Source organism: Pezoporus occidentalis, unplaced genomic scaffold (assembly GCF_034315485.1).
Source record: "Pezoporus occidentalis ecotype Australia unplaced genomic scaffold, CSIRO_AGI_Poc_V1 ctg3, whole genome shotgun sequence".
NCBI classification, from domain to species: domain Eukaryota; kingdom Metazoa; phylum Chordata; class Aves; order Psittaciformes; family Psittacidae; genus Pezoporus; species Pezoporus occidentalis.
The window spans coordinates 19,358,506-19,384,991 of NW_026914940.1; the positions used below are offsets into that span (position 1 = coordinate 19,358,506).

A 26,486-nucleotide genomic window follows, 5' to 3' on the forward strand; every position below is an offset into this window, starting at 1 on the left:
CTTCTCAGGGCTTAACTCTGAAAATAACAAACTGCTTTTGTGAATATCTGCAAATGGGACACAAGCATTCTTATAAACACTTTTAATTACTTGAAGAAGGAGTGAAGAAATGAAATAGGTAAGAATAAATGGTCCTGATCTACAACAGTGCATCAGTCATCACTGCACGGTAGTCTAGCACCATCCAAACAAGTTTGTTGAGGAGCTGAGACACTACTAGTGCTGGCCTTAATATCAAAAGCCCCAGAGTTTGTTTTGAGTGATTTTCATCTACAAAATATTCCTCCCTTTTCTATTGTTTAAGTGACATATCTTCATTTTTTCCTTCTTGCTCTGATTCTCAGGGTCTTTACAATTCATATTTAGTCTCTTTTAGGGAAGAATCTCTGATTAAAAAAAAATAAATAAAAACCAAAACTGGTGCTTAGCAATTTAAGTATTTTTGCTTTCAACTTTATTTGAAGATCCAATTTCTTGATGCAAATATTGATACATATTTTCAAAATGAAAATAAAATCTCCAATCATTGCATTTACTTCAGCTGCAAGACATGGGAAGTACCCAAAATATACATTGTTTTTTAAGAAATGCAAACCATTACATTGGATTTCTTTCAAGAATTCCTTTTTGTTCCAATCTCTCTTAATGAATGGTACAGGAAGATGAATCATTAGCTGTATATTTTAGGAATAAAATCCAATTAGCACCATAAGGAGGTGAAATTGCTGAACTAAAAATGTTGAGTTGTCAAATTTTTTATATTCAAAAGGTGAGATTGTTGAACTGTGAATTCTCTTCTAGCTTAAATATTTTTCAGAGTTCTAACTGGAGCATGAAGATACAACTAAGGCAGGTCCATTTGTGTCAGCCCAGCACCTCCTGCCAGAGTCAACAAGATTTAATTAAAATTAATCTACCTCTGGGAAAAAAAAAAAAAAAAGGTTTGTGCACTGATTTGGAAATTTGGAATTCAACATCTCTCTGAAACTTTCCAGTTTATTTGGAATGACAAAGAAAATCAGATGCTGTCTACATTAATATTATTGGCCTTGATGGCTATTTTTTTTTTTTTAAGTGATCCTTAATGAGGTCTATTATTTAAAGTCCAAGAGTTGCACAAAGTCATTACAGAATAAAACCTCTTGCCACTAAAATGCATTTTTTCATTCTAACAAGGTAGTACCGTAAGAACTGTTGTCCGTGCTGCTTTCTTTTTGGCAAAGAAAATGGGCTTTCTGGAGCAAAGTTCATGGTTCATCCTATTACAAGCTGCATAATAAAAACTTACTTTGGCAGACAAACTACATTCAAGAACCCATTCAAGCATATTGTATGAGCTGAGAAAACACTGGACCAGAAACTGGGAAAACTGTGTTTGGAGAAGCTTAACCTCCTGTTATCCTATGAAGATGATACATTTACTGCAGTCCTTAATAGCATTTCCAGGAAGCCCAGTGCTGCAGAAATGAGCATTTTCTGATGCAATTTTCTGAAAGACCAGGGCATGATTACAGGGCACAGTGCTGCAGAGTGCAGAGATGTCAGAACAAGATGCATATACACAACCCACTGCATATCATACATATGCATTTTAAAAACTCCACTTTAAGAGTCACTGACTTCGGATCACCGACATTTTCTAATGAACTTGAAATGACACTGAACTGCAGTACTTCGCTGGAACAGGTAACTATTCCCTTAAAATGCTTGAGGCTGTCTTCTTGGTTAATAAAGAACGCAGCAAGGCCTGTTTTTACTGAAAGGCACAAAATTAAGATTTCTCAAAGCTTGGAAGCAAAGTGTCCACTTACTTTACCACAAATCTGAAAGGATACTTATAAATGGTTGCAGAATTGCTGGAAATTGAGGAAGAGAGGTGAGCTAGAGCTCACGAAAGGAAAAGAACTGGGTTAGAGAAGAAAATAATTTCTGCCTTTAAGTGAAGGAATACCATCAGTGTATCTTCAAAAACACTTTCAATGTCTAGTCAGAGTTTGGTAAAAACCCACACCAGTGACAAATAGATAAAAATACACAAAAGAAAATAAGCTAATAACATAAATACAGAAGTAGATAAAGACATTCCAGGGTAGCCAAAGGGACCAAACAAGGATTTGGCTTAAAGAAGAAGGGGCAGAAAAACCGAATAATCATGCTACAGACAAGGCAGAAAACAAAATTATATTGCATAATAATGTAAACTTAAATTGTGATATGGTTACTATGGTAATATTACATTCATTTTTAGGTTGTTTTTTTTTTGTCAGATCTCAATAAAAGAGATTGACATTTACTACAATTATTAAATTTGCCATGTAAAACATAAATAACAATTAAATTGCACTACGGAAGTTATTGCTTTATCATTTGTGACTTCTACAGGCACAAAGAAAGAGCCAAAGAAAGAATTTCATCAGTAACAACTATTCATTCTCATTTTTAATTTTAATTTAGTCTATATAGCTATGGTAAAAGGTATGAAAATTAAAGGCATTCACTGAATTGCCTCCTGCAGATTCCAGAACCACTTCGCTGCCAGAAACCACAAACTCAAGTTAGCAGAGAGCTTTATTAAATATTAGCCATTTCCCTCGGCCGCACTCCATGGTGTAATATATTCACCTTTATATACCAATTTTTTAAATAAGAAATTGAAACAAAATCTGTTCTTTATACATTCAAAGAGAGCTTAGCCTCCAGAGCACAGCACAACTAAGGATTACAAACACAGAGTGAGTTTGCATGTTTGTGCAAAGTCAACAAAACAGCACTTTAAGAATACATGCTCAACCAAGAAAGTTACTAGCCTCATTAATTTAAAAAAAATAAATTAAAAATCCTACTACCCTCCATTTTTTTCTTGTATTGCTTTCTTTCAGGGTCAATTTCGCTAAACGCAAAACTACATTTAATTCCATAAATGTAAGCTGCAGTTAATACTTAGTAAAATATGTTCAATTTTCTGATACAGCTGAGGTCTGTGTTTACATATTTAGATTATTAATGGTCTTTTAGCACAGTTAAAGACATAGCTGTGATATACAGAAGAATAACACTGCAATGGAAGGCCAAACTCTGCTTCAAAGATACTGAATATCAGCACTAAATATCAAGACTTCCCCGAGCTCATTCTGCTTAAGTGAGAAAAGTAAAATAGTAAGTGCTATTTTTCAGTAAGCAGTATGCAACAAATGTACATGATTAATAAAAAAAAAGCAAGTAATCAGTAACAGAGCGAAATATAAACACCATGTTGCAATGGAATTATTTTTGAAAAAAGGCACTCTACAGTAAATTGTGAAAATGAAATTCCCCAAAACCAGGATAAGATTTGCTCACTGCAGAGCATGCTTGTAGCTGAGTTCAGACTGTCACTTAAAGCTGGAATTCAATCACTTTGTTATGTGTTTAATTAAAATGTTCTTTAATGTTTGAAAAGAAACACAGCAGATTTAGCCTATTTACTAAAGTAAGTTAGTTCTGCTACAGTTAGGGAAGTTTTCTCTTCTCCAAACAGATTAGCTTTCTCTTCAAAAAGATCCCAAATTCTACCTACCATTGGTCAGAGGCCCAGTGCTGCTCAGTACAGATTCTACAGCTAGATAAGGGCTGGCTTTTAAACAACAAAAAAAAAAAAGGGGGGGGGGGGAGATTTTCTAGTACAACATCATCTGAAAAAAAGTAAAAAATCAGTATGACTACTGATCATTGGTTGTTCTGTTGTTTTAGGGAAAATAAAATTGGAGGAAGGGAGGGAAGCAATTCACATCTCAGAAAAAACACACAGAAGCTGCAGTGTATCTACACGTCCTGAACATTGTCAGCGTTGTCACTCTGCACGAGTGAGCAACCCGTAAGACTAAATTAGTAGACAAACAGAACTGTACTAGCAGTTTTGTTTCTCAGAAGACAGTTCTGCAAAGGTAATAGAGAGGAAAAGCTCTCCCTCTTCTCCAGAAGTTAGAAAAGAATCAAGATGCTACAATCCATTGCAACCTACCAATAGCAGGTAGAATCACAGTAAACCTGCTATAGGTAGTCTGGGCTGTTGCTACTGGACAAAGTCAGTACCCTTCAGGACCTTCTTACAGAGGCTCAGCATTACAGATAGTACCAAACTCCTTACTCATCCTCATAAGTAGGCATAGCTTAATCCTTGTCATAAGTGTCTAATTATTTTATTAAAACTTCTGCACTAAAGGATTTCTGACTTTTGTCGACCCAAGGTACTTCTTAATGTAATGATTAAATACCGCATTTTCTCTGGCTCTCTTCCCATAAATTTCTATTGCTTCCCCAGCCCATAGTTATTATTAATTTCCATTTTATTCTAGATTGAGACAGGAGATAATCATAGCTTTAGTTTCTACCTGAAAACTGGAGTAGCCCTGAAATGTTGATCCACTTCCCTAAATCTGTATGAAGAGGACTGATATAACTAAAAGAGGAGTTCTATGAAGAAGAAACTTGTTTGCTCTAAGTTATTACCTCAAGAATCATACAAAACATACACTGAAATGGAAGACAGACACCACAAGAAACAAAAGCAAAACTACCGAGACTACTGTTTTCAGATTGACACTGGTTTCACTTTAGAGCTCCATGGACTATCAAAGTGGTGAAAAATGCTGGAACAGGAGCAGGAAGATAAAACCTTATTTGGATGCAGTTCAAATTCCTTTAAACCTTGAAACTTCAGTTAATATGTTAAAAAACACTGTAGAGTACCTCTAATGCCCAATTTTTGCATCCTGTTCTAGCACCAGAAAAAGTCAGTGACAGCTCTTTGCAGCCATGCATGGAAAAGAGTATTTATTCAATTTTAAACTCAACCTGCAAAATACTTGTACAAATTATTAGATTTATTCATGAAGTGAAGGAATATCATTATGCTTTCTCAACAATTGTGGTTTCTTTCTACTGGAATGGTCAACAGTGATAAAAAAAACTATTCAGGTTGGTAATTCTTACATAAAGAATTCTAAAAAGCTTAGAGATCCTTTTGTCCTTAATGGATACTTCTGAACACAACCAAATCTGCACAAAGTACTGTCCGTATGAGCCTTGGATATCAACTGCATTATTTTAAACAGTCTGTATACATTACTTTTAATATTTCACTGGCTTTAAAAAAGTCAGCAGGTAGAAAAACATAGGTTAAAAGTTAAAACATCTTTATTTTACTTGAGATTGCTTCCAACTATGCTTCATTTCCACAGGTCCAAGTAAAGATAGTACACTTTTGAAGAGACCTGGGTTAAAGATCGATCAACTCAGGTATTCAGAAATAGAAATAATCAAAATCAAAGGCTGCACTACAGTGCTGTGTCATCTATGTTGCAGAAGAAAAATAGTGATAATCTTGGGAAGTGGCCAGTTTCCAGCCTTTCAGAAGGAAATGCAATTGTCTGATGCTTTATGTTACATTGTCATATTTTAAATTGCAATAAACTACCATCAGCGATGTTCTCAGTATCACTTAATCATAATCCAGTAATTAAGGAAGAGACATTTGAAAAAGATATAACATGAAACAGAGGGGCAGACATTTTCATTTATTTAATTCATGCTACTTTTTGATGATTCTCAGCTAGTTTATGCCTGCTTTTTCTTCTCTCCTTCTCTTCCCTCTTATTTTGGTCTCTTTTTTCACTCTCTTCACACACCAACATCCCCAACAGCAGTCCCAAAAGACAGAGCCTACGCTGCCAACTCATACTGCCAGTTCTTCCAAGAATGAAAGCAAAGGGACTCTGGGGACCACTTTCATTCTACCGCCATTGGTAATGCAATAGAATAAAACCTTTCTATGTGGGAAAACACATATATACAGTCCATAAAGAACATGTGCACAAAACCTGCATCTTCAGACCCAAGTAGGCTCAACAGTCTTGCTTGTAGTTCTTAAAATAAAACGTATTCCCCAACCACACTGTAGTGTGTGGAAACCAACATAAAAATCCTCTTTTTTCCTGAGATAAAAAGGATGCTAGAAAATTAAGCCTCCAAATACAATCACTTTTAAATATATGAGACTTTTTTGGCTATTTCCCTATTATTTTAGACATCTGAATAGCCATAATTTTCTCCTAGAATTAGCTCATATAGACAACTTTCTATAATACCAGAATAGCTCCATTTCTGCATAGAATTAATTTAAGAATAGAAAAAAAACCCTGCCACAATGATCTCCCATAAAACATGCTTCTCTACAAGGTGATTCTTGCAGTTAACATTAAAAAAACAGAAGAAAAGACTTTAGGAAGCCTACAGGAAATTGCTTGACCACAACTACAAACTTCAAATAGATAAAATGAGTTTTCTTAACTTAGTTGATAATAATAAGCAGAACATGTACAGATTTATAAATTTTAATACTGAAATTATATATCAAATTATGAAACATATTGTATGCATGACTCCAGTACAAAGATAATAATATGTTATCTTCTGCTCTTAACAGTGGTTGAACGTAACAAAATTGTAAGGCTTCCCAGTATTACTGCTGAGAATAGCAATGGCACGACGACATATACAGGTCCAAAATTAAGGCCTATCCCATCCTTGAATTCTGGGATAATAGCTCTCAGAGACACTGATATTCTCCTCTAAAAACCCACTTGACCAGTCAGACATTGATTAGGCACCAAAGAGGAGTCTTTTTCATTATCTCCAGCAAAAGAAAATTAATTAATAAGAGAAACATTAGGGAAGAAAACTATTCAGAAGACCTTCTAATTTTCAACATCATGTGATATATAACACAAATATATTCTAAGCATACTTGTACGTGTTAATTAGTGAACTCTAGTATAAGTATCCAAATAAAACAAGAAGAGGATAACGACTGAGAAAAACAATTTGGTTTTGAATATGTTGACTAGATGTGATCACAAACATCAGAACAGATCTGATTTCAGGCACAAAGTCTATGTTCTTCCTGTTGGTAAATATACTTTATACTTTCCATGTTTATCATGTAACTCTACTTTGGTTAAGTGCATGTTACATATCTGAATTACCTATTTATTTGTATATCACTTTCTCCCTCTCTCTTTCTGCATGTGTACAATATAAAACCACTTCTAGAGTTGAAATATTGCTGAGAACAGGAAGGAGGCTGGAGGGGGGGTTATCATCCCATTATATATGATACTCTCTCTCCTGCTCCTTAGCATCAAATTAAGGTGCCAGTATTTCTCAGAGACCATGCAGATAACTGAGGAACACTCAGAGTCACTAAATACTGAACCCATGAGCTGAAACCAGAGTAAAGGGCAACAGGCAAAAGAAGTTAAATAAAAATGTTTACATTAATTACATTCAATTTGTTCCCAAATAAGCCCAAATAAAATATGGTGGAATACAAAAGGTGAGTGAAAAGGAAAACAATTTTATTAGCTGTAAAAGATATTATAGATGTCTAACTTGTTTCAAGCTTGCAGAATAAATGTGGTAATGAGGTCATAGCTGGGCAGCAGAGGAAGGCTGACAGATTATACTGCTCCAGCCGCCAAATTCTAAGGAGAATCTTGGGAGAGTGATGGTATCATTTCCATGGAAACACATGAGAGAGCTCACTCTCTTCTTTCCCTTTCCACTGTACTTGAAGTTCTATTATGGTCTTCCTCAGAAATTAAATCCATTCAATGAAACAATTTTTACTTTTGTGTTCCAGCAAAAGGTTGAGCCTTCTGGTGCCTTAGGACATGGGGCAATGGGTGTAAACTGGAGCATAGGAGGTTCCATGTGAACATCAGGAAAAATTTCTTTTCTGTGAGAGTGACAGATCACTGGAACAGGTTGCCCAGGGGCGTTGTGGAGTCTCCTACATTGGAGATATTCAAGGCCTGCCTGGACAAGTTCCTGTGTGATGTACTCTAGGTTACCCTGCTCTTGCAGGGGGGTTGGACTAGATGATCTTTTGAGGTCCCTTCCAACCCTTGGGATTCTGTGATTCCGTTGCCTTTTGGTACAATCACATCAAGAAAATGGAGGGAAAACTCCATTCTCTGACTAAACTGGATCTTACTACACTAGTGCTGAAACAGCTACAATTTCACCCAATGCCAAGTAACACTGAGATAAACCAGTGAAGAAAAAAATTCTCATACTAACGACAATAACTAACAGTAAGAAACTGAGAAGCCATAGAATTATAGAATAGTTAGGGTTGGAAAGGACCTTAAGATCATCTAGTTGCAACCCCTCTACACGTCACACTAAACCATGTCACCCAAGGCTCTGTCCAACCTGGACTTGAACACTGCCAGGGATGGAGCATTCACAACTTCCATGGGCAACCCATTCCAGTGCCTCACCACCCTTACAGTAAAGAATTTCTTCCTTATATCCAATCTAAACTTCCCCTGTTTAAGTTTCAACCCGTTACCCCTTGTCCTATCACTACAGTCCCTAATGAAGAGTCCCTCCCCAGCATCCTCGTAGGCCCCCTAAAAGCCATGAAAAGACTCAGGTCACCACACAAAGATTTCAAAGTATCACACAAAGTATCTCCAATACTTCAATACTGCAACTACTGCCAGATGTTTTAATTCAGTAGTATGAACAGCCATCACCTTCCATTAACCTGCTTTTTGAGCCCTGTTTCAGATTACTAAAATTCTGCTATAAAGCTAGCAGCCATTAAAAAAACACATGGTAACACTCTGTACAGTGCAATGACTATGATTCAACAAAGCTGCAAGCACTTGGACAAGCTCTATCACACTGCGATTGTCATTTTCCATGTTGTTTTTTTAATAACAAGGAATAAGGAACACACATTGTTCATGACCACCTGAATACAATAAGAGACCCCTCAGCTGGTGCTTCTTAGGCTTGTTTCAAAAAGCCCAGGAAGTATCTTATAGGCTACAACATAAAAATAAGATAAAATTTTAAAAGATAACATTTTTGAATAATTTCAGTGGATCATATCAGTATAAACACCAAATACTTTCTTACCTGTCTGATGTTGTGTCACTTGTTACTTGATGCTTTACACCTGAACCATTCTTAATTGAGTCTTGTCTTGTGAGCCCTTGTGATCTGTTTTTGTCCAAAACTTGTGTGGATATGTCACCTGGCGGTCCTTGGTACTGTGAATGCTCCTGCAACTTTGCTTTTTTCTCTTGAGGTGCTTCCTCATTCCGCTGACCTCTATTACCTTCTTGGTCAGGCTGCTGCGGTGCGTTCGATCCACTATTATAGAACCAGGCTCCTGATTTTGTGAGGATTTCCTGTTGTTTTCGGCACAAGTTACATACCCACATTACCTGTTCAGACATATTTAAATGGAAAACCTGTTAGTTTGTAAACACTATATACAAAGTTTTCATCAAGCATACAGCAACTAATTGTTGCCATTTCCAAAGGTAAAAATAATACTATTTTAATACTTTCTGTTAAAATTACAATAGTTAGCCACAGCCTAACAAAATATGCCTGTAGAACCTTGGAGGATATTGGTTTAGAAAAAAATGCAAACACAAAAATACTTTCATTCTACCTTTGCTTAATCATTTATAATACAAGAGAAAGCAACAGACAGCAGCAGTGCAAATGAAAAGGATCTCTATATTGACATTCAAATAGCAGGAAATGTAAGATTTGAAAATTAAGTATATAGGTTGAGACTGAAAGGATGATAGGAAAAGGGAATTAAAAAAAATCAATCATTAAACATTTAATCTGTTCTCTTACTAAGTCAGAAGAAGGAATTTTGGAATAGATTCTTCACTTTTGCAAACAAGTAATTTTATAATTCTCAAAGATGCTCTGCTGATTTACTTCAGCAGTGGTCTGTATCTTATATTTACATGAATAAGCTCACTTCAAGAAATTACTTGATTTTCAAAGCTACTGTAAACTAAAACCATTCTATAAGTAAAGTAATAGGCTATATAAGCTGGTGAGTCTCTCCACTTCATAGGCAAGACTTAGCTTTCACTTTATGCTTACTGAATTATTAAAATGATTACAGCTTCCCAGATGTGAGATCCTGCGCATAGTAATGAGATTTTTTTTAATATTCTAAAATGTACTTTCTTGCAAAGCTTTTTTATCCCATCACCTTAGTCACATGGCAGTGCAGGAAATTGCAAATGCCAATTATCCATAAGTTAATTTCACATTCAGTTCTTATGTTATATGAGAATAAATCAGGATGTAATCAATCAAATACAACAGACCAACTACTAATAAAATGGCACTTTCAAACTGGTTATTGGGTTAAAATTTGGACTCTAGACAGCACTAATTCACTGCAAGTTTAGTTCTTCACTCCTTATTTTTCATTTTTATTTAGTCTTAACTCAGCTCTTCTGTTCTTTACATATTTTTGGTTTAGTTCTCAGACAAAATAATATTATTTGTAATACTTGTTCCTTGAATGTCTACACTGGGCCTTCAATCTAGTTATCATGCCTCCAGTTCTAACCCTACGTCTACCTGCCTCTTTTTCAAGGACTTACAGTATAGGACTTTCAAAGGCTTGCATATTCTTTTAAATGCAGCTTGCTCGATGGTTGGGTCACATGGAAAATGTAGTTTCTACCTCCACAATACATCTACCTCAGTCCACCAGAAAAGATTTCAGAAGTCGCAATCTGTATCTTACTTTTATTCTCCAGGCAGTTATAGAAAACCTAAGTCATGCTGTCACCATAAACACTCTGATGAAATCTTCATATAGAAGGCTATTCGGATGCAACGTTCATATACAAATGAGGCATACTGACTGCCTCATTCACAGACTGCCAGGCTGGGGCAGGAAAAGGAGGTATCACTTGTCCATTTAATGATGGCAATATGCCCCATCCTGGTAAAGTTCCTTCTTAACTTTTCATAATGCTGACACTCCATCTATGAGGACTCATGTCTGCTTATTTCAACAAGACAGAACAAACTGTCAAAGCACTGAGGGTAAAAAAGAGAGACTCCATGAATAGCAGCTCACTGTCTGAAGTAGGTTAGATGTCCTGAGAACAAAGGTCTGTGTATGCTTTAGGCCTGGCCATCATTCAAACAGAAATTTAAGAGTAGGTCTGTTTTGCCTTCTCTAATTAAGTTAGAGAGTACAAGAAAGATCCAAACTGAAATTTCAGCAGCAAAGACAGAAGTACTTTTAGCCTCTTTAATTGATAGCAACTAAAAGCCTTTAGTATTTCTGCCTGGTTTGTACACATCTGAAAGACATTCTAAACTTTCCATATACTTGCCAGTGCAATGAAAGGGCCAGATCTGAAACAACCATTTAAGTATACAAATATATAATAATTTGAATAACTACAAGATAAAATCTCCCAAAGCTTTTGTGTGCTAATTTTGCTTCTATTAGTAGATGTTAAAATGTCACAAAAACTAGATATCACAGTCTAAACACTTGAGCAACTATGTCCTTGGCTGGCAGCCACATTTTTTCCAAGGACAGTGCACTCCAGCATGACCAGTGTTATTCTCTTGTACCCAGCAGAATGAGAGGTCCTTCTGAATGAACATGATTTAATATCTCCTCCTCTAAAAGTAGAGTCAGGAAGATTACTCCTCATCTAACTTGACTCCTGACCATTTTTTTAAAGAAAAAATTACTTACGGCATTTCATGTCAAAGAAAATTCTAGTGTGAAAAAATGCATAAATTTATATATTTTTCAGGTTTTTTTCTGCCTTTCTGAGACTGTTTCATAATACTAATAGGTAAGACTTCTGATAAAGCCTTATTTCCAATGTACTTTCAACATTCCTACTTGCATAGTGTTGACCCAAGCAACTATACTTCTAATTTCAATTAATCACACACAATGAGCAGAATGTGACACACTGTGACAGACACATAAAGTTTGCATGCTTCAGTGATCACCAAGAAATTCAAGTCCCCAATTAGTACAGGGCTAACTGACTTCTCCATCTTACCATAACATGTAGAATCATTCTTGCAATTTAAAAAATACTGGTAATTTACAGTGCAGACCTCTCAATTAAATGACAGACATGCATGTAAGATAGTATTATAAGAGCACAGATGGGAAAGTGGCATATTAATCGACAGGATTTCTCCTTCTGCCCCCAGGTGTCTGCAACATACTGTTGAGCAGCTCACATACACGCAGAGAAGCTCTGTCCTTCCTGCCAAGTCCCTGCCAGGACACAGCATTTCATGGGACTGTGACAGCAACTTGGCAGAGAAGTAAAGGGGAGGCTACACAAGTGGACTGCATGTTTAATACATGCATTTTGACATACCTGCAAAGAACAACCACAGAAGTCTCCCTTGTAAAGTAGTACTTAAAAAGGAATAACCCCTTCCATTAGAAATCTGCACTTTTTGAAATAGGCACAGTACCCACTACACCCATTTTCAAATCTCCTAACCACTGCTCTAAAGAGTTCAATGGTCTGAACACATTTTGTACATGAACATCAGTGTTGCAATTTGTGGGAATCAGTTCTTCTCAACATGGGAACGCTACTAATGTGAAAAGAAAAATATGGGAAAAAATATGCTCTTCACATCTCTAACATCTCTAACTGTTATTTAAGTACCTGAAGTACTAGTGGCACTGTACCTAGGACTGCATTTCAGTACTAAGGCTGAAACACCACCTAGTGTCTAGAATAAGAATTGCTGAAGCTCTTTTCAAATAAATATCTCCTGTTAAGTGTGAAAATAACCACACAAACTATAGCTAGTCTAACTTTTCATAACTTCTTAATTTAATTTGGTTTAATAGGAAAAATTTATTTTTTTATACGATACCGAAATTAAATATTCAAAATTTGGATTAAACAGATTTACCTCAAACCTTCCACTTGCTTTCCATTCACAAAGATTTATTCCATACATGAAACAAATTGTAATTCATTTGGGATTTCTTCATCGTTTTTCACAAGATTATTCATAATATGCTTTCACTTCTGCTAACACTGCCCAAAAGCTCACATAATATTATTGTCACAAAATATTAACACCTATTATTACACAGGCCCACAAAAATTCTGCAAAACCTGCAAGAATCAGATACTTCACATCTACACATCAGGCATAATTAAGGAACAAAAAAAAAATCACTCCTATGTATTGTCATATCAAGCATTACAAATTTGTCTATTAAACTCTTCAAAACACACTTCACACGCCATTTTAAATGCAGTAAGATGGGAAAGATATTTGTAAATGAATTACATCTGCATACAGTTTAAAACAAAAAATATTTAATTTAATAAAAAGCATATATGACAATCATTTGGTATTTTCAGATATATTATCTGAAAAGACAGCCATCTTACAAAACACCAATCACTCTTCCCCTAATTATAATTAGAGATGGCCTAACAGAAACTTCTAAGAACAAAATGGAAATGTTACTTTATTTAAGCATAGATTAAAAAGCACAGTGGATTTGATTACATATCAGCCTGAGTTTGATAGTTTAGACACTGCAATCTAAGAAATAATTAAACCAAATACTCTTCAGCCTTCAGAACATTACTTTGAATTACTGGTGGGCAGAGGTGCAAAACCATACTGAATGTCTTCCAAAGAACAGTAAAGTTTAGGATTATGGATTTACCAAATCTCTTAGAGTCCACCTGTTTGGCAGAAGCACCCAATATATTAGCATTATATTAACTGTTACGCTTGCTTGCGAGTGTTCTTCAGAAAATTTCAGTTGGTTTAAATATATAGGGTTTGGGGCTTTTTTTCCTCGTATTTTATACAAGATACAATTCCTTAAACATTATACAAGGTAACTAGAACACAGTATCAAAAGGAAGGGGGAGAAAAATGGAAGAGAAAGAAAACTCTTTGTTTGGATCCAGCATCAAAGTAACTAACCATTTTTAGTAACAGACTACAGTTAGCCCCTTTATTTTTTTCAACCCGTCTCAGATGTAAAGCAACTTCATTATATCATGGATCAGTGCAATGTTTGACACCACCCTGTATCAAGGAAGTTTTTTAAGGAAGAAGTTCTTCATCCGTTCATTAGTTACTACGTTGATTTGGAATAGGCATTGCTGAATCAGCGTGGGCACTCAGAATCATGAGTCAGCTGTACAGTCATCAAAGTTATGGCTATATAGCAAATCTATGCATCAGAAGATTGTAGGTCAGGGAGGTTCAGACTGGGCATTAGGAAGCATATCTTTAGCAAGAGAGTGGTCAAACACTGGAACAGGGTCCCTAGAGGGGTGGACAATGCCCTGCCAGTCTTTAAGGCATTTGGATAATGCCCTTAACAACATGCATTAACTTTTGGCCAGCCCTGAATTGGTTAGGGAGTTGGACTGAATAATTGCTGTAGATCCCTCCTAACTGAAATATTCAATTCCTATCACTATTCTATTCTTAATCCCAGTCCCATTCCCATTCAGTACTACGCTGTAGCAAACAAAGGTTATATCTCAGTATTTATCTCTTCAACTCTACCTTGTTCATTCAACTATAGCTGTGGGATCCTTCACCCTTTTTGCCATACCATTTCCTTCTGCGAAATTAATGCATTTAGTCAATGAAGTATACTACAGGAGTCAAGGTAATCTCTGAACTTGTGATTGTTGTAAAACTTGATAAAGATTATGTACTTTTTCAGTATTTTGCTGTGCCACTAGTCTGTGCTATGGTATTGACTTTCACTTTCACAAAAGTAATAAAGTTATAATCAGTGTGACCAAATGCCAAAATTGCTATAATGTTTATTAGCCCTATATCCTCATCTCCCAGAATTGTATTAAGTACCACAAGGATTTCCAATACCAGTATACTGTATAAAAAGAAGCAGTTTATGTGAAAAATTACTGATATTCTTCAAGATCTGTAAAGCCACTTACTTTTTCTTTTTTGTTATGGCACAGGCACAACTCAACACAGGGCCATAAAGGCTCATTAAATGAGTGGATTGGATTCTGCCATGACACAAATCTGCCCTAAGTGAACAGACCCTACAACACAGTCCCACAAAGCTTTTCTTTAACCTTGGAAATTCACATGATTATGAAATATATTAAGAATGTACAGTTAACCAAGCTACAGCTAAACTAAAGTTGCAGATTTTAGGAAAGCAGGAGAAGTAAGTACACATTTGCTGTCACTTTTCTCAGTAAATTTAAGCTCACTAAATAAGCATACTGGACAGAAAGAGACAACATGTATTGATACCCTTTGCCTGCTGATTCAGGCAACAGCTTTTGGTTTAAATTTATAAAGTTCCATTTTAAAATTAACTAGAAATAATAAGGCCAAATTCTGTCAAAATATTTTTCCAAGTCCTACAGCTACAGTGGAAAGAATGCCTTGTAATTTCCAGCTCTAATTTATTCCAAGCTAGTTTATTGCTATTTATTCTTGTACCAGTGTTGTCATTCAGATTAAATAGCTCCTTTCTCTCCCCAGTGTTTGCTGCCTGATGTCTTCAGAGAGACCAATCACATACCCTCTCTGCTTCCGTATTTCAAGACCAAATAAATTTTGCTCTTTCAGGCCATGCCTATACTAGCAAGAAATAGCCATGTCATGAGGGTAGGTGTTGGCTCATGATTGCCCGCTAATTCTTATGCTTCCTGGCACAGTTAGGCATTTGCTAACCACCATCTCCCAGACAATGCCAGCACACAGTACAGGAGAACAGCACGGAGCAAGAACTTGTCCTAATAAGCTACTTGGACACAGCTATCCTGCTATGGAAAGCAGAATTCAGGGTTGTTGAACAGGACTGAACCACACAGGAGTCCCTGACACACAGTTCAGAGTAGAAATTCTTATTCATTCTTAAATTCCTGATTTTACACTTATTGCTATTTAATCTCATTTTTACTACTGGAGGTTCATAAGGTCATCTGGTTCTTTATTATATAGTATTCAAGTACCCAACATCGTGTCACCAGTGTATTTAATTATGGCATTCTTGTTCTCTATGCCAGGACCACTAGTGAAAATATTAAAGATCCTCCCCAGTACTAATACTTAAGGAACTCAGCTAGGAAGTTGCTTTCCCCTCTATATTATTATTCAATTAATCCTCATATTATCAGTTTAACCAATAATTTCTAGGTGGCCTTGTATCATTTAATCTTCTGCAAAGAAGTTACAGTTAATTGTTACACTCTAATCCCTAGACATTTCTGCACAAAATTATTTCCTTGAATTCCTCGGTTCAACTGATTTTGCCTATTTGTTCCTTTGATTACTAAAAAAAAAATACTTCGCTCTGTAGATACTGTTAGAGCAACTTTGCTGATGGATTAAAAATTTGTGATGGAGAAAAAGCAGTTAAATTTTTGGTAGAAAAATAGAGAATGGCAGTTATGGCTGGAGTAAGGTAATACAAATGCACATTAGAATTACTCATTTTCAACAGTTTATAGCAAATTGATTGACAAACCCAGAATGTCTGAAAATATTAAGTTTTATTTAAGAAACATTTATTTAAACATATTCTTATTGTCTTAAACATCTTACAATTAATTCAGGCAAAATAAATACTGTGTTCCACCAGATTTGGCACACAACAGAATCATACTAATGACAGTTCCAAATTGTTTTATTTTACAAAGATTTTTACTCTCAAAGGCACTGGTAAAAATATCCAAATATCTTACAGTGATTTGATTCTGAGACTTTTGTTGCCTGAAAGTCTCAATTAGATGTTATTTATGCCACTTTGTGTTCAAAGTTCTGTACTAATGTGGCAGCTTCATTAAGGAACCAGCTAATAAAAATAACAAATGATCTACAGCACAGAGGTGCTAGGCATATTCATTAGTTAATGCTTGCAAACTGTTTGAAAATGAGTGGCACTAAGTGTTCACAGGTTATTTAGTACTACAAGACACAATATCAACATCTAAAAGGTGCCAAAAAGAGAGAAAATGTGACAGGACCACAATAGGCCTGGGGTTTGTATGCAGATGGCACTAAAAAATGATGGCGTTAAATTGAATGCCATCTGAAGCAAACAGAACTACACCACTTTCATCATTTGTGTCACCACTCATTACTGAAATTGTTTGAGAAAAATCAAAGATCCAACTCTAATGAAATGTAACAGAATGGTAATTGAAAAACTGATATAGCTGTCAAGCAGTTACTGCTATACTGAATCCCACACAAACATTTTTCAACTTAACATAAACTTGATGCCTAAACTTTCAGTGCAAGCTGCAAAGCTCAGACAAAAATGAGATACACATAAGCACAGAGTTATAGAATACTTTGAGTTGGAAGGGACCTGTAAGAATCATTGAGTCCAACTCCCTACTCCTTTCAGGACTATCTAAAACTAAACCATATGGCTAAGAGCATCATTAGATACTCCTTGAACTCTGACAGGCTTGGTGCATGACCACATCCCTGGGAAGTTCCAGTGACCAATCACCTCTCTCGGTAAAGAACATTTTCCTAATGCCCAGTCTGAACTTACACTTACACAGCTTCATTCCATTTCCTCATTTCCCATCACTGGTCACCTGAGAGGAAATCAGCACCTCCCCCTTGAGGAAGCTGTCACTGCAATGAAGCCACCCTTCAGCCTTCTCTAAGCTGAACAAATCAAATGACCTCAGCTGCTTTTGCCCTTGAGACCTTTCTCTGTCTTGGTCTCCCTCCTCTAGACACACTCCAACAGTTTGATGTCCTTCATATATTGAGGCAACCAAAACTCCACACAGGACACAAGGTAAGGCCACACAAGAGCAGAGTAGGATAGTCACCAGTTGTTCTATCGAGGCTGGAAACCTACATGGAGATGCATGCTGCAACGGCTACACCTCTTATGCCTGCATTAGATGCAGCCACAGTTAACCCTGACAGAATAGCAAGAAAATCTAAAAGAATAGTTCACATTTATGTTGGTATTACCAGTTTCATAATTTTCAAAACAGAACAGGAGAGTAAGTGTAGAAAAGCAACAGACTTAGTGACACCTAATAAGAGTCAGATATATAATACTTACAAATTCCTAATAAATTTATTGTAAAATAACCTTATTTTACAAAATAAAGGTTATTGTAAAATAAGGTTATTGTAAAATAACCTTATTTTACAAAAGGAAGAAGGAAGTTTTGTGCAATGAAATAAAGTTTTGAGGATTTTTTACTCCAGTGTCAAATAGTCCCCTTTGTTAAGAAACACATCCGGTTAATTGCCTATATTTCTACTTCACATATATATTGACACTCTCTGTACTTCCATAATTATTTTTTCCTTTAAAATATCTACAAATTCCACATATGCAAAATCCTTCTGCTAATTCACTATCCTGTTGAGGTAGTTAGGTGAAGGGTAATTCCTCTTCACTGCTACTGTAAATTAACAGGCTTTCAAAATGAGATTACTGCTTTCCCTAAAAAAAGTGCTATTTCGCATTTCACTCAGATAATTCTATCTACAATTTAATGACCAATTCCTGCTTTATTGTTCATTTGCATCCTTCCCTCTTGCAGGGAAAGAGATAGAAGGTGGTAAAATTCTTCACATACAATTTATGTGTATACACTATGTGTATAAAGCAGAACAATACAGTCTTATACCTTAAGTCCTTTATGAACTTCAAAACTCTAATATGAGAATACACCATTATGTTACACCTTCTTAGAGCTGTATAAAAAGTAGAAAAGTAAATCTCCTGAAGTACTGACAGGCACTGGTAGTATCACAACAAAATATTTCTGGCTCCCTCTAGTGGGCTTCAGTTATGTACCATGTTAGTAATTTTGCAGTAACGCACCAATAGTAAAGGGTCTTGGAAAGTTACAAAAACTTTGAAGTCTTCCTTCAATAATTCTGGCATTTCTGTAAACACCCCCTAAAGTGAGACAGATTTCTTTAAAGATTCCTGTTTAATTTTTTCTTTTTTTTTAGATTTCAGATCTAGATACTTGAAAAGCTTAAAGGCCCTGGTTCAACAATGTATTGATCTACTACCTAAGTATTCCAATAGTGTCCACCCCACTACAGTGTTCTCTGATAACATTGTTCATGCTATAGTGCCAGCTTTTCTATAAACAAAACTAGGTGTAGGTACTTTAGGATTTCTTAAAATCTGTGAAGCACAGATTTTCACAGTGCAAATCCTTGAATATTTCTAACTTGCAAACTCCCCTGTGTCAACAGTGAATATCAGCCACAGATGAAGATGCTTCAAATACTTTTATTCTTAGAACAGTCTGGATTTACTTTTTTCTTTTTTTTCTTTTATTTTCGGGTTTTTTAGATTTTTTCACCTCAGTAGTATGAAGGTTCTCCTTAAAATAGCTGGTTCCAAATACCAAACTCATTTAGATATATCAAAGTGACAAAAAAATTAAAGATTTCCTTTAGTTCTCTTGCACAGCTCATATTATCAGAGCATTCAGTAGCAGGAGGTTTCAAGTTCCAAATTAGAACCAATGAAGCATTTTATTTTTTTTGTAAATTATTCAAAATATACTTGAAGAATGTTAATTTTATTCTCTAATTTGAAAACTCTTTTTTTCCCATATCTGCCAGTACAAAGAAATCAAGTGTTTGAAAACCTAATTTAAATGTCATAGAAGCACTGACAAAGTTTTGTGTAGTCTTTCAGTTAGGTTTTTTCTTTACTTCTTATAACTAGGATACTAGCTTCAGTAATATGTGTAAATCAAAGTGGATAACAGATAATGAGTATTCCAGTAAACTGCCTCCTGGTTTTATGTAACAGATAACCACAATTGAGCTTACGAAGATAAGCTTAATGCTATGGATTCTAGAACCGAAATTCCAGCTCATTCCTCAAAATACACTTATATACACTGATAGTATTTCAAAAGATTTTAAAGAATTGGTAAATTGTTAAGAAAAAAACCACAAAAACAACACGGAAAGATTGAGAGCACCCCCTACTATAACTAATGTTTGCAAAGGCAAGAGTTCCAGCATCAATTAACTGCCACAAAGGATAAATCTCTCAAAGACTGATTCTATGTGTGTCTGATTTTCAAGTGAGGGAAGGAAAGCACTCTTTCAGGGAAAAAAAAAATCTCATTATTAGTCAAGTTGGAAACAATACATTTACCATTAGACAGCACAGAAGACTTGATATAATACAAAAAAGGGAAATAGTATTCTGTTTCTTAATGTATCTAATCTGAAAAATATGTTTCCATGACACAGCTGATATACAATTTACAGCCTGCTGTATCCAGCTCTAACTCTGACTCAGTCAATATCAATGAACAGTAGACACTGTCCTCAGTTTTGAAGCAATACGACAGTACTGCATCTTTCTTATATCTGGTTCAGAACCACATGTTACATGAAACATGGTACCTACAGTTTCTGAGAGACTAACAGATAGTTAACCTCACCACTATTTAAATGTGTTTATTATATAGTAAAATATTAAAACTGATGGCTAAAGGAGCATGTATTCCATAAAGCCTATAGAGTGAGGATATGTGTGTTTCTAAATTTTCTATCACTTTCTCTAAATTCACTGAAATCATCCTATTCAAAAAAACAAGTCAATAAAACTGGCTACTTTCATCATTTTCATCACATTCACATCAAGGTCCTCACATGGACATAGTATTCACTTCATAGTTCTGAAGGATGATTTTTTCAAAATACAGCAGTTCGTAATATTAAAGTTATGAAGTACGGGCAAAACCCCCACATTCATGCAGTTTCACTGACTGTTAAAGAAAAATGGATTAAGATGAAATAAATATTTAGCAATTTCTAACTATTCTATGATTCTAATTTAAAGGATTTCTTGGGACCCGGGCCAAAATTACTGGAAAGGTAAATACTCATCATCTACTGAAGATTCATTTGCAGAATTTCTTGGGATCAGTCATTTCTTCACTCCTATTTGACAAGTTATGTCCTATAAGCATATGGCACATGAGAGAGGAAGAACTCACATCAAAATTAGTATCATCATATATATTTAACTGTAACCAGAATTTGAACATTATCATGCACATCTGAAAGGATGAAAGCCACGTGATGTGCTGGTTTGGGCTGGGATCGAGTTAAAATTCTTTACAGTAGCTTGCCTGGCGCTATGTTTTGGATTTGTGCTGAAAATAGTGTTTATAACACACTGATGTTTTAGTTACTGCTGAGCTGCGCTTACACAACATTGAGGCCTTAGCTCTTCAGACTGTGCTGCCACTGATTAGGTTGGAGGTACATGAGGAGTTCGGAGGGCACAGAGCCGGAACAGCTGACCTGAACCAACCAAAATAATGTTCCATACCATATGATATGCTCAGCCACGCTGGTGGGGGCCATTGTTTGGGAACTCACTGGGCATCAGCTGGTTCATGGTGAGCACTTTGTGTCATTTGTCTTTTTCAGTTTCATTTCCTCTCCTTTTGTTTCTCTGGGGTTTTTTTAATCTTCCTTTCATTTTTTTTTTTTTTTTTTAATAATTAAACTGTTTTTATCTTAACCCACAAGTTTCTTTCTCACTCTTCCCTTCCAATTCTCTTCCCATCCTACCAGGGTGAAGTGAGCAAGCATCTGTGTGGTTCTTTAGTTGCTGGCTGGGGTTAAATCACAACACAGGACAACAAAGCTTCTCTTCCACAGTAAAAACACATTTTATGAACTTACAATAGTACCAACTAGAGTCCTTGCCTAAGTAGCATATTTGCAATTCTTCCTAATTAACTGTAGAAATGTAGTAAATGCTGAGGTATATGGGACGAATCTCAGTAATTTTGTCATATCCTCAGGTTTTAAGAATAATAGCCACAGCTCCCTCACACGACAACCACAACTGTAAAGGAATAACAAAGCTCTCACTGCAGAATTTTCAAATGAGAAGGAAAAAGAAACTGACTTGCTCTTTTACATTTCATATGACATCATGAACTTTCTGAAGGGCTGCTTATGGTTATTGTAACTAAAGAGAAACATATACCCAGATCTGGGCTGAATGATTTCAGTATACATGGAAAGAGTTTTACTTCCCCTTTGAGAAAAAAAGGATGATACTTCATGTCTAGTATTATTTAAAAAACTATCCAAATTATGTCAGGGCTGCCTAAAACAGAAGCTGTTTAAGTTCTATTAATTCCCCAAATTCAGTGCTAGAGTCCTTCTCCTGTGGCAGGACTGCTGTTAATAAATTGAGAAATACTGGCTTCGGAGAGGTCAGTAAGAGGAAATAGGGATTACTATTCAACTATTCTTATGGCCTAGAGACAAGGTCTTTTCAGTTCAGCATCAGCTGTGAGAACTGCTCCATACTTGAGGGAGAAACAGGAAAGAGTATGCATGTTCAATGTAAATTACAAATTCACAATATGTGCATGTCATCTGCCTCTGTTCTTCCATATCAACAGGTGTGAAGAAAAGTTTTCCAGGTTAATTAGACACTTGAAAAAAGTAGATCACTAGAGTATCTCACCTACTGAGAACATTATCACAGTGACAGGAACAAAGTGGCACTGGGGCAGTGGGTTTGGATCAGTCACATCATCATCATCCTTGAAGGAAGTAATGTTGTAGATCCCATGCTCACTAATTTCATCACTGCAGAGTACATCCAGATTTACGGTACTATTATTCTCAGTTGTCTTAGACAATGTATGCTTTTAAATCAAACACATATATATTTATATTTACATAGGAACATTTTTTGACAAAGGTGTCACAAAGTTCTGAAACAGTGACTGATCAGAGATGATTTATGAAACTTCTCATTTAAAATAACTTGCAGCAGACCACTTCTGATTAAGGACTTGATCTTTATCATTAATGATCATTAAAGTCATTAGCTCGCAGCCTTCTTTGTTCAGCATGTCACCTATGCTCTATAGGAGGCTTCAACTAATAGAACCACATGCTGATCTGAATGGTAAGTAGTAAATAAAAGTACACCTGTTTAAAAAATCACTAAAAACAAGGATCATATCTTCTTATCTTTACCAAAAAGGTTAACATGTTTCATTTACACAAGGTTTTCCTTAAGTAATCCCCAGATAATCTGAGCTGGTAGTGTTGTACTAAACATGAGAAGGAAAGATTAATAAATAATGTTAACAGAAGCTAAAAGTTATAGGCAAGGGAAAAGCCTAATAGGCTTGGATTCATTATTACTTAAAAATGAATTTAAAATTAGTGACACAACTACAATAGAACAATCAGAATCCAAACACAAAATGTATCTATGGTATTTTATTAATAATAAAACTACAGAAGTCTAATGCTGCAGGATTATAGTCTCTTCTAAATACCAAATAGATAAATGAAGAAGCTATAAAACAAAACCAATAATATTTATCATCTAGAACGATTCCAGAAAAAAAGATTACTGCAAAATAAAACAAAAAAATTTTTTGCAACATGGGCCATAATAATAAAGCATTTTCTCCTGAATAAAAAATAGCTGGTTTGGACATTTTTAATGACCACTTGAGACTGGTGTCTGGTTCTATAGGCTAAGCTGTGAGCCAACTTTCACTTTTTTGCTACAAAATATTCATGTTCATAACAATGCAAACAATTATGCTCTTCCCAAATGAGTGAGGCTAGATATCCAACACAGTGAATGTTTTCTTTGGCCTCTCCCAATGACAAAAAAGAAGCAAAACCAGGATAAGATAAAACTAAAAAATAATTTAAATTAAGTGTTCTGGGTTCCTTGGAATTTTCTTCCCATGTACCAATCAACACCAATTTGTTAAAAAATATAAATAGTCAACATGGTGTTATAGTTTAAAAATGATCCAATACTGGATGCAAACAGATAACTAGACAATTGCACACATTGGAGGGAAAAGAAAGTATTTGAACCCTATCTTTGATGCAGGGGTACAACTACTCTAACCTCTTGGAAAGACACCATATATTCCCTTCCTAGAACTGTAAGAAACCCAAATCATTAACAATAATAAATATCACCTTTCATAATCACATGACCAAGTATCTGAGAGCAAGAACACCTTAATTAAACAGGTCATGACTCTGAAGTTATGTAGCAATTACACTGAAACTGAAAGATAAACAGGTTAAATGAACACTGATGATTAACATTGCCCCAGTTTAAACATTTAAAGATAAATGGGAGGTGCACCTTTATACACAGTGAACTAAATGACTAAGGCTGGGTTAACAAAGATACACCTAAGACTCCATCAGTATAAAAACACTCTAGGGATTTATTTTATGAAAGCATATTAGCCCCAACATCAAACAGAACTTCTGTTAATTTTTAATGTATTTGGTTTAAGAATCACAGTTGTTTTTTTTATTTTCTGCCGATCTAAAAAAATAACAAGTACTTGTGAAATGCATGAAACTAACTGTGAACTACAAAGATTAACACACATCAATTGACTGAAATTGAATTAGCTACCTGAAATCCAGGCTTTTCCGTAGATCTCCTTGGTGCTGAATGGAGCCATCTTTATAATAATTCAAACCGAGGAAGTTTTAATTCTCAAATACCCTCCTATTTCTACTTCATAGGTGACATCTTGTTTAAACACAGTATTTTTCACATTTATTTAAATTTCTTCAATATCCACTGAAGCTGTCTACATAAAGCCACTCACATTATGTTGAATAACTGTCCTGCCTGTGCATCCAATATTTCATATATGAACAGATGCTTGTTATACAAATTTCTTTTTTCAGACAGCAGATCTAAACAGCAAACAAACAATATTAGTCCAGATGCAAGGCCTTTTTCATTTAATTCCTCAACCTATCAACAAACTGTTCCTGGAAGGCACTAGCTAAATAAAACTCTAAGTAAACAATTAAGGAAAACAACCCAACACCTTGGGAGGTTTGCAGCTTTACTCTATTACTAGCAATGTCTTCATTATTTATATATATAGGCACTGGTTTCCAGCCACTGAAGCTGAATCTAGATAATTAAACATTTATACCATCCCCTGCCATGCCATAATGTCTAACTGTATCCAAAGAGTCCTAGGTGTGCTGTTACACACCTGGGACTGAAACAAGGAATTTGCTGAGCTGCCTTTGATAAAGGTCTACACCTGGAACTTAATAGCACATGATACGGTTTCTGAATATTGCAACAGGTGGCAAATATAACTTAATGGTCAAGAACTCTTTCATCTTGTGGTTCCAGAACTGCAAATAGCTCTATTAGACTGAACAAAAATGAAAAGTGAAAATTTATTGATGTGATAAAGTATCTATTGTTATTACACTTTTTCCATACCATTTTAAGATATGATTATTTTAGGATACCTTGAAGAAGAATTTAATTGGAAAATGTATAGATTTTGCACAATTTGTAATCAAAAGATAAAATTTCTAGTACTATAAGTGTAGGAGAAACAGCAAAATGAAAGCCAGCCCCTCTAACTTCACCAGGCAATTCTATTGCTTGTCAGAAATTCAGTGCTATCTAAAAGCAAACCAACTACTTCTCATTTTTGTACTATAAAATTACAATGCTGTAGTATACATGTACAGGACAAGGTTTACAGGAGGAACTAGTACATTTCATACTGACTGTGTAGGTGAAAAAAACTGATTTTTTGGGCATGTAAACCATTGCTCATCTAATACAGAAGTACATAGAATCACAGAATAGTTAGAGTTGGAAAGGACCTTAAGATCATCGAGTTCCAACCCCTATATATGACAGCAAAGAGATTTTCAGACTTCTAATTTACTGTTCATTCTTAAGCAAGAAGCATAACCGACTGTATTCTTCAAGGGCAGAGCTTACTAACAAAAGCAGAGTTCCACTACATAGATATAAAACCCCATGCAGTCATCAGATTAACTAGTTAAGACTATTCTGAAGCTACATTGTATTAAGAAGTTGTTTTAGTTTTATTTTCCAACTAACTTTCAAATACAAAAAAAAGCTGGAAAAGAAGACCAAGTTTCTAGGATCACATCCCCCTGTATTTGAATACCATTCATCTGTGCAGGATGGCTAAGTTAATACAAGTTGGACTATAATATAGTGCAATCTCCCTGTTCCTTGACTGTGATGATCAACACAGAGTGTATCTTAGTATGACAGTAAGGCCATCAAAGTTAACAACACGAGATCTAATTTAGGGAAAACATTTACATTTATGTTTACATGCCAATTTAACCATCAGTAGGATGCATTTACTATATCTGGTCTTCAACTTGATTTCAACCTGATCTCAAGCAAGTTTAAATCTGCATTTTTAATAAGATGTATGTATACTGACTACATGTTATCGGGGCATATCACAGCAATCTTGAAAATAGTGAAAATGGAAAACTACCTCATGTTTTTGAGCAGACAACGCTATTTGACTGTTCATTCAGAGTAATTTTAATACAGAGAAAAGAAGCAACTTCGTATTTAAATATATTGAGAGTCTGTTTGGTTTATTTTTTGCAAGAAACAGAAGACAAAAAAAAACATGGGCTTTCAATTGCATTTGTTAGAAGCAACTACTCTTGGAGGGGCATCCCACAGTGATGAAGGAAACAAGAGTGAACTCTGAACACAGTAAGGTAAAGGAGAGCAGTTTAAACAAATG

At 35.4% G+C, this 26,486-nt stretch overlaps 1 protein-coding gene across 39 annotated transcripts in view; it reads right to left on the reverse strand.

Annotated features, from left to right (window-relative positions):
* The window catches only part of RIMS2 (regulating synaptic membrane exocytosis 2), a 455,883-nt gene that overhangs the window by 334,491 nt on the left and 94,906 nt on the right, over nucleotides 1–26,486 (reverse strand). For all 39 annotated transcript variants that reach the window (XM_062627211.1, XM_062627202.1, XM_062627203.1 and 36 more), the window contains one exon: nucleotides 8,968–9,278. In XM_062627211.1, coding sequence (XP_062483195.1) covers nucleotides 8,968–9,278 — 311 coding nt within the window. The remainder of the gene's footprint in view (nucleotides 1–8,967; nucleotides 9,279–26,486) is intronic.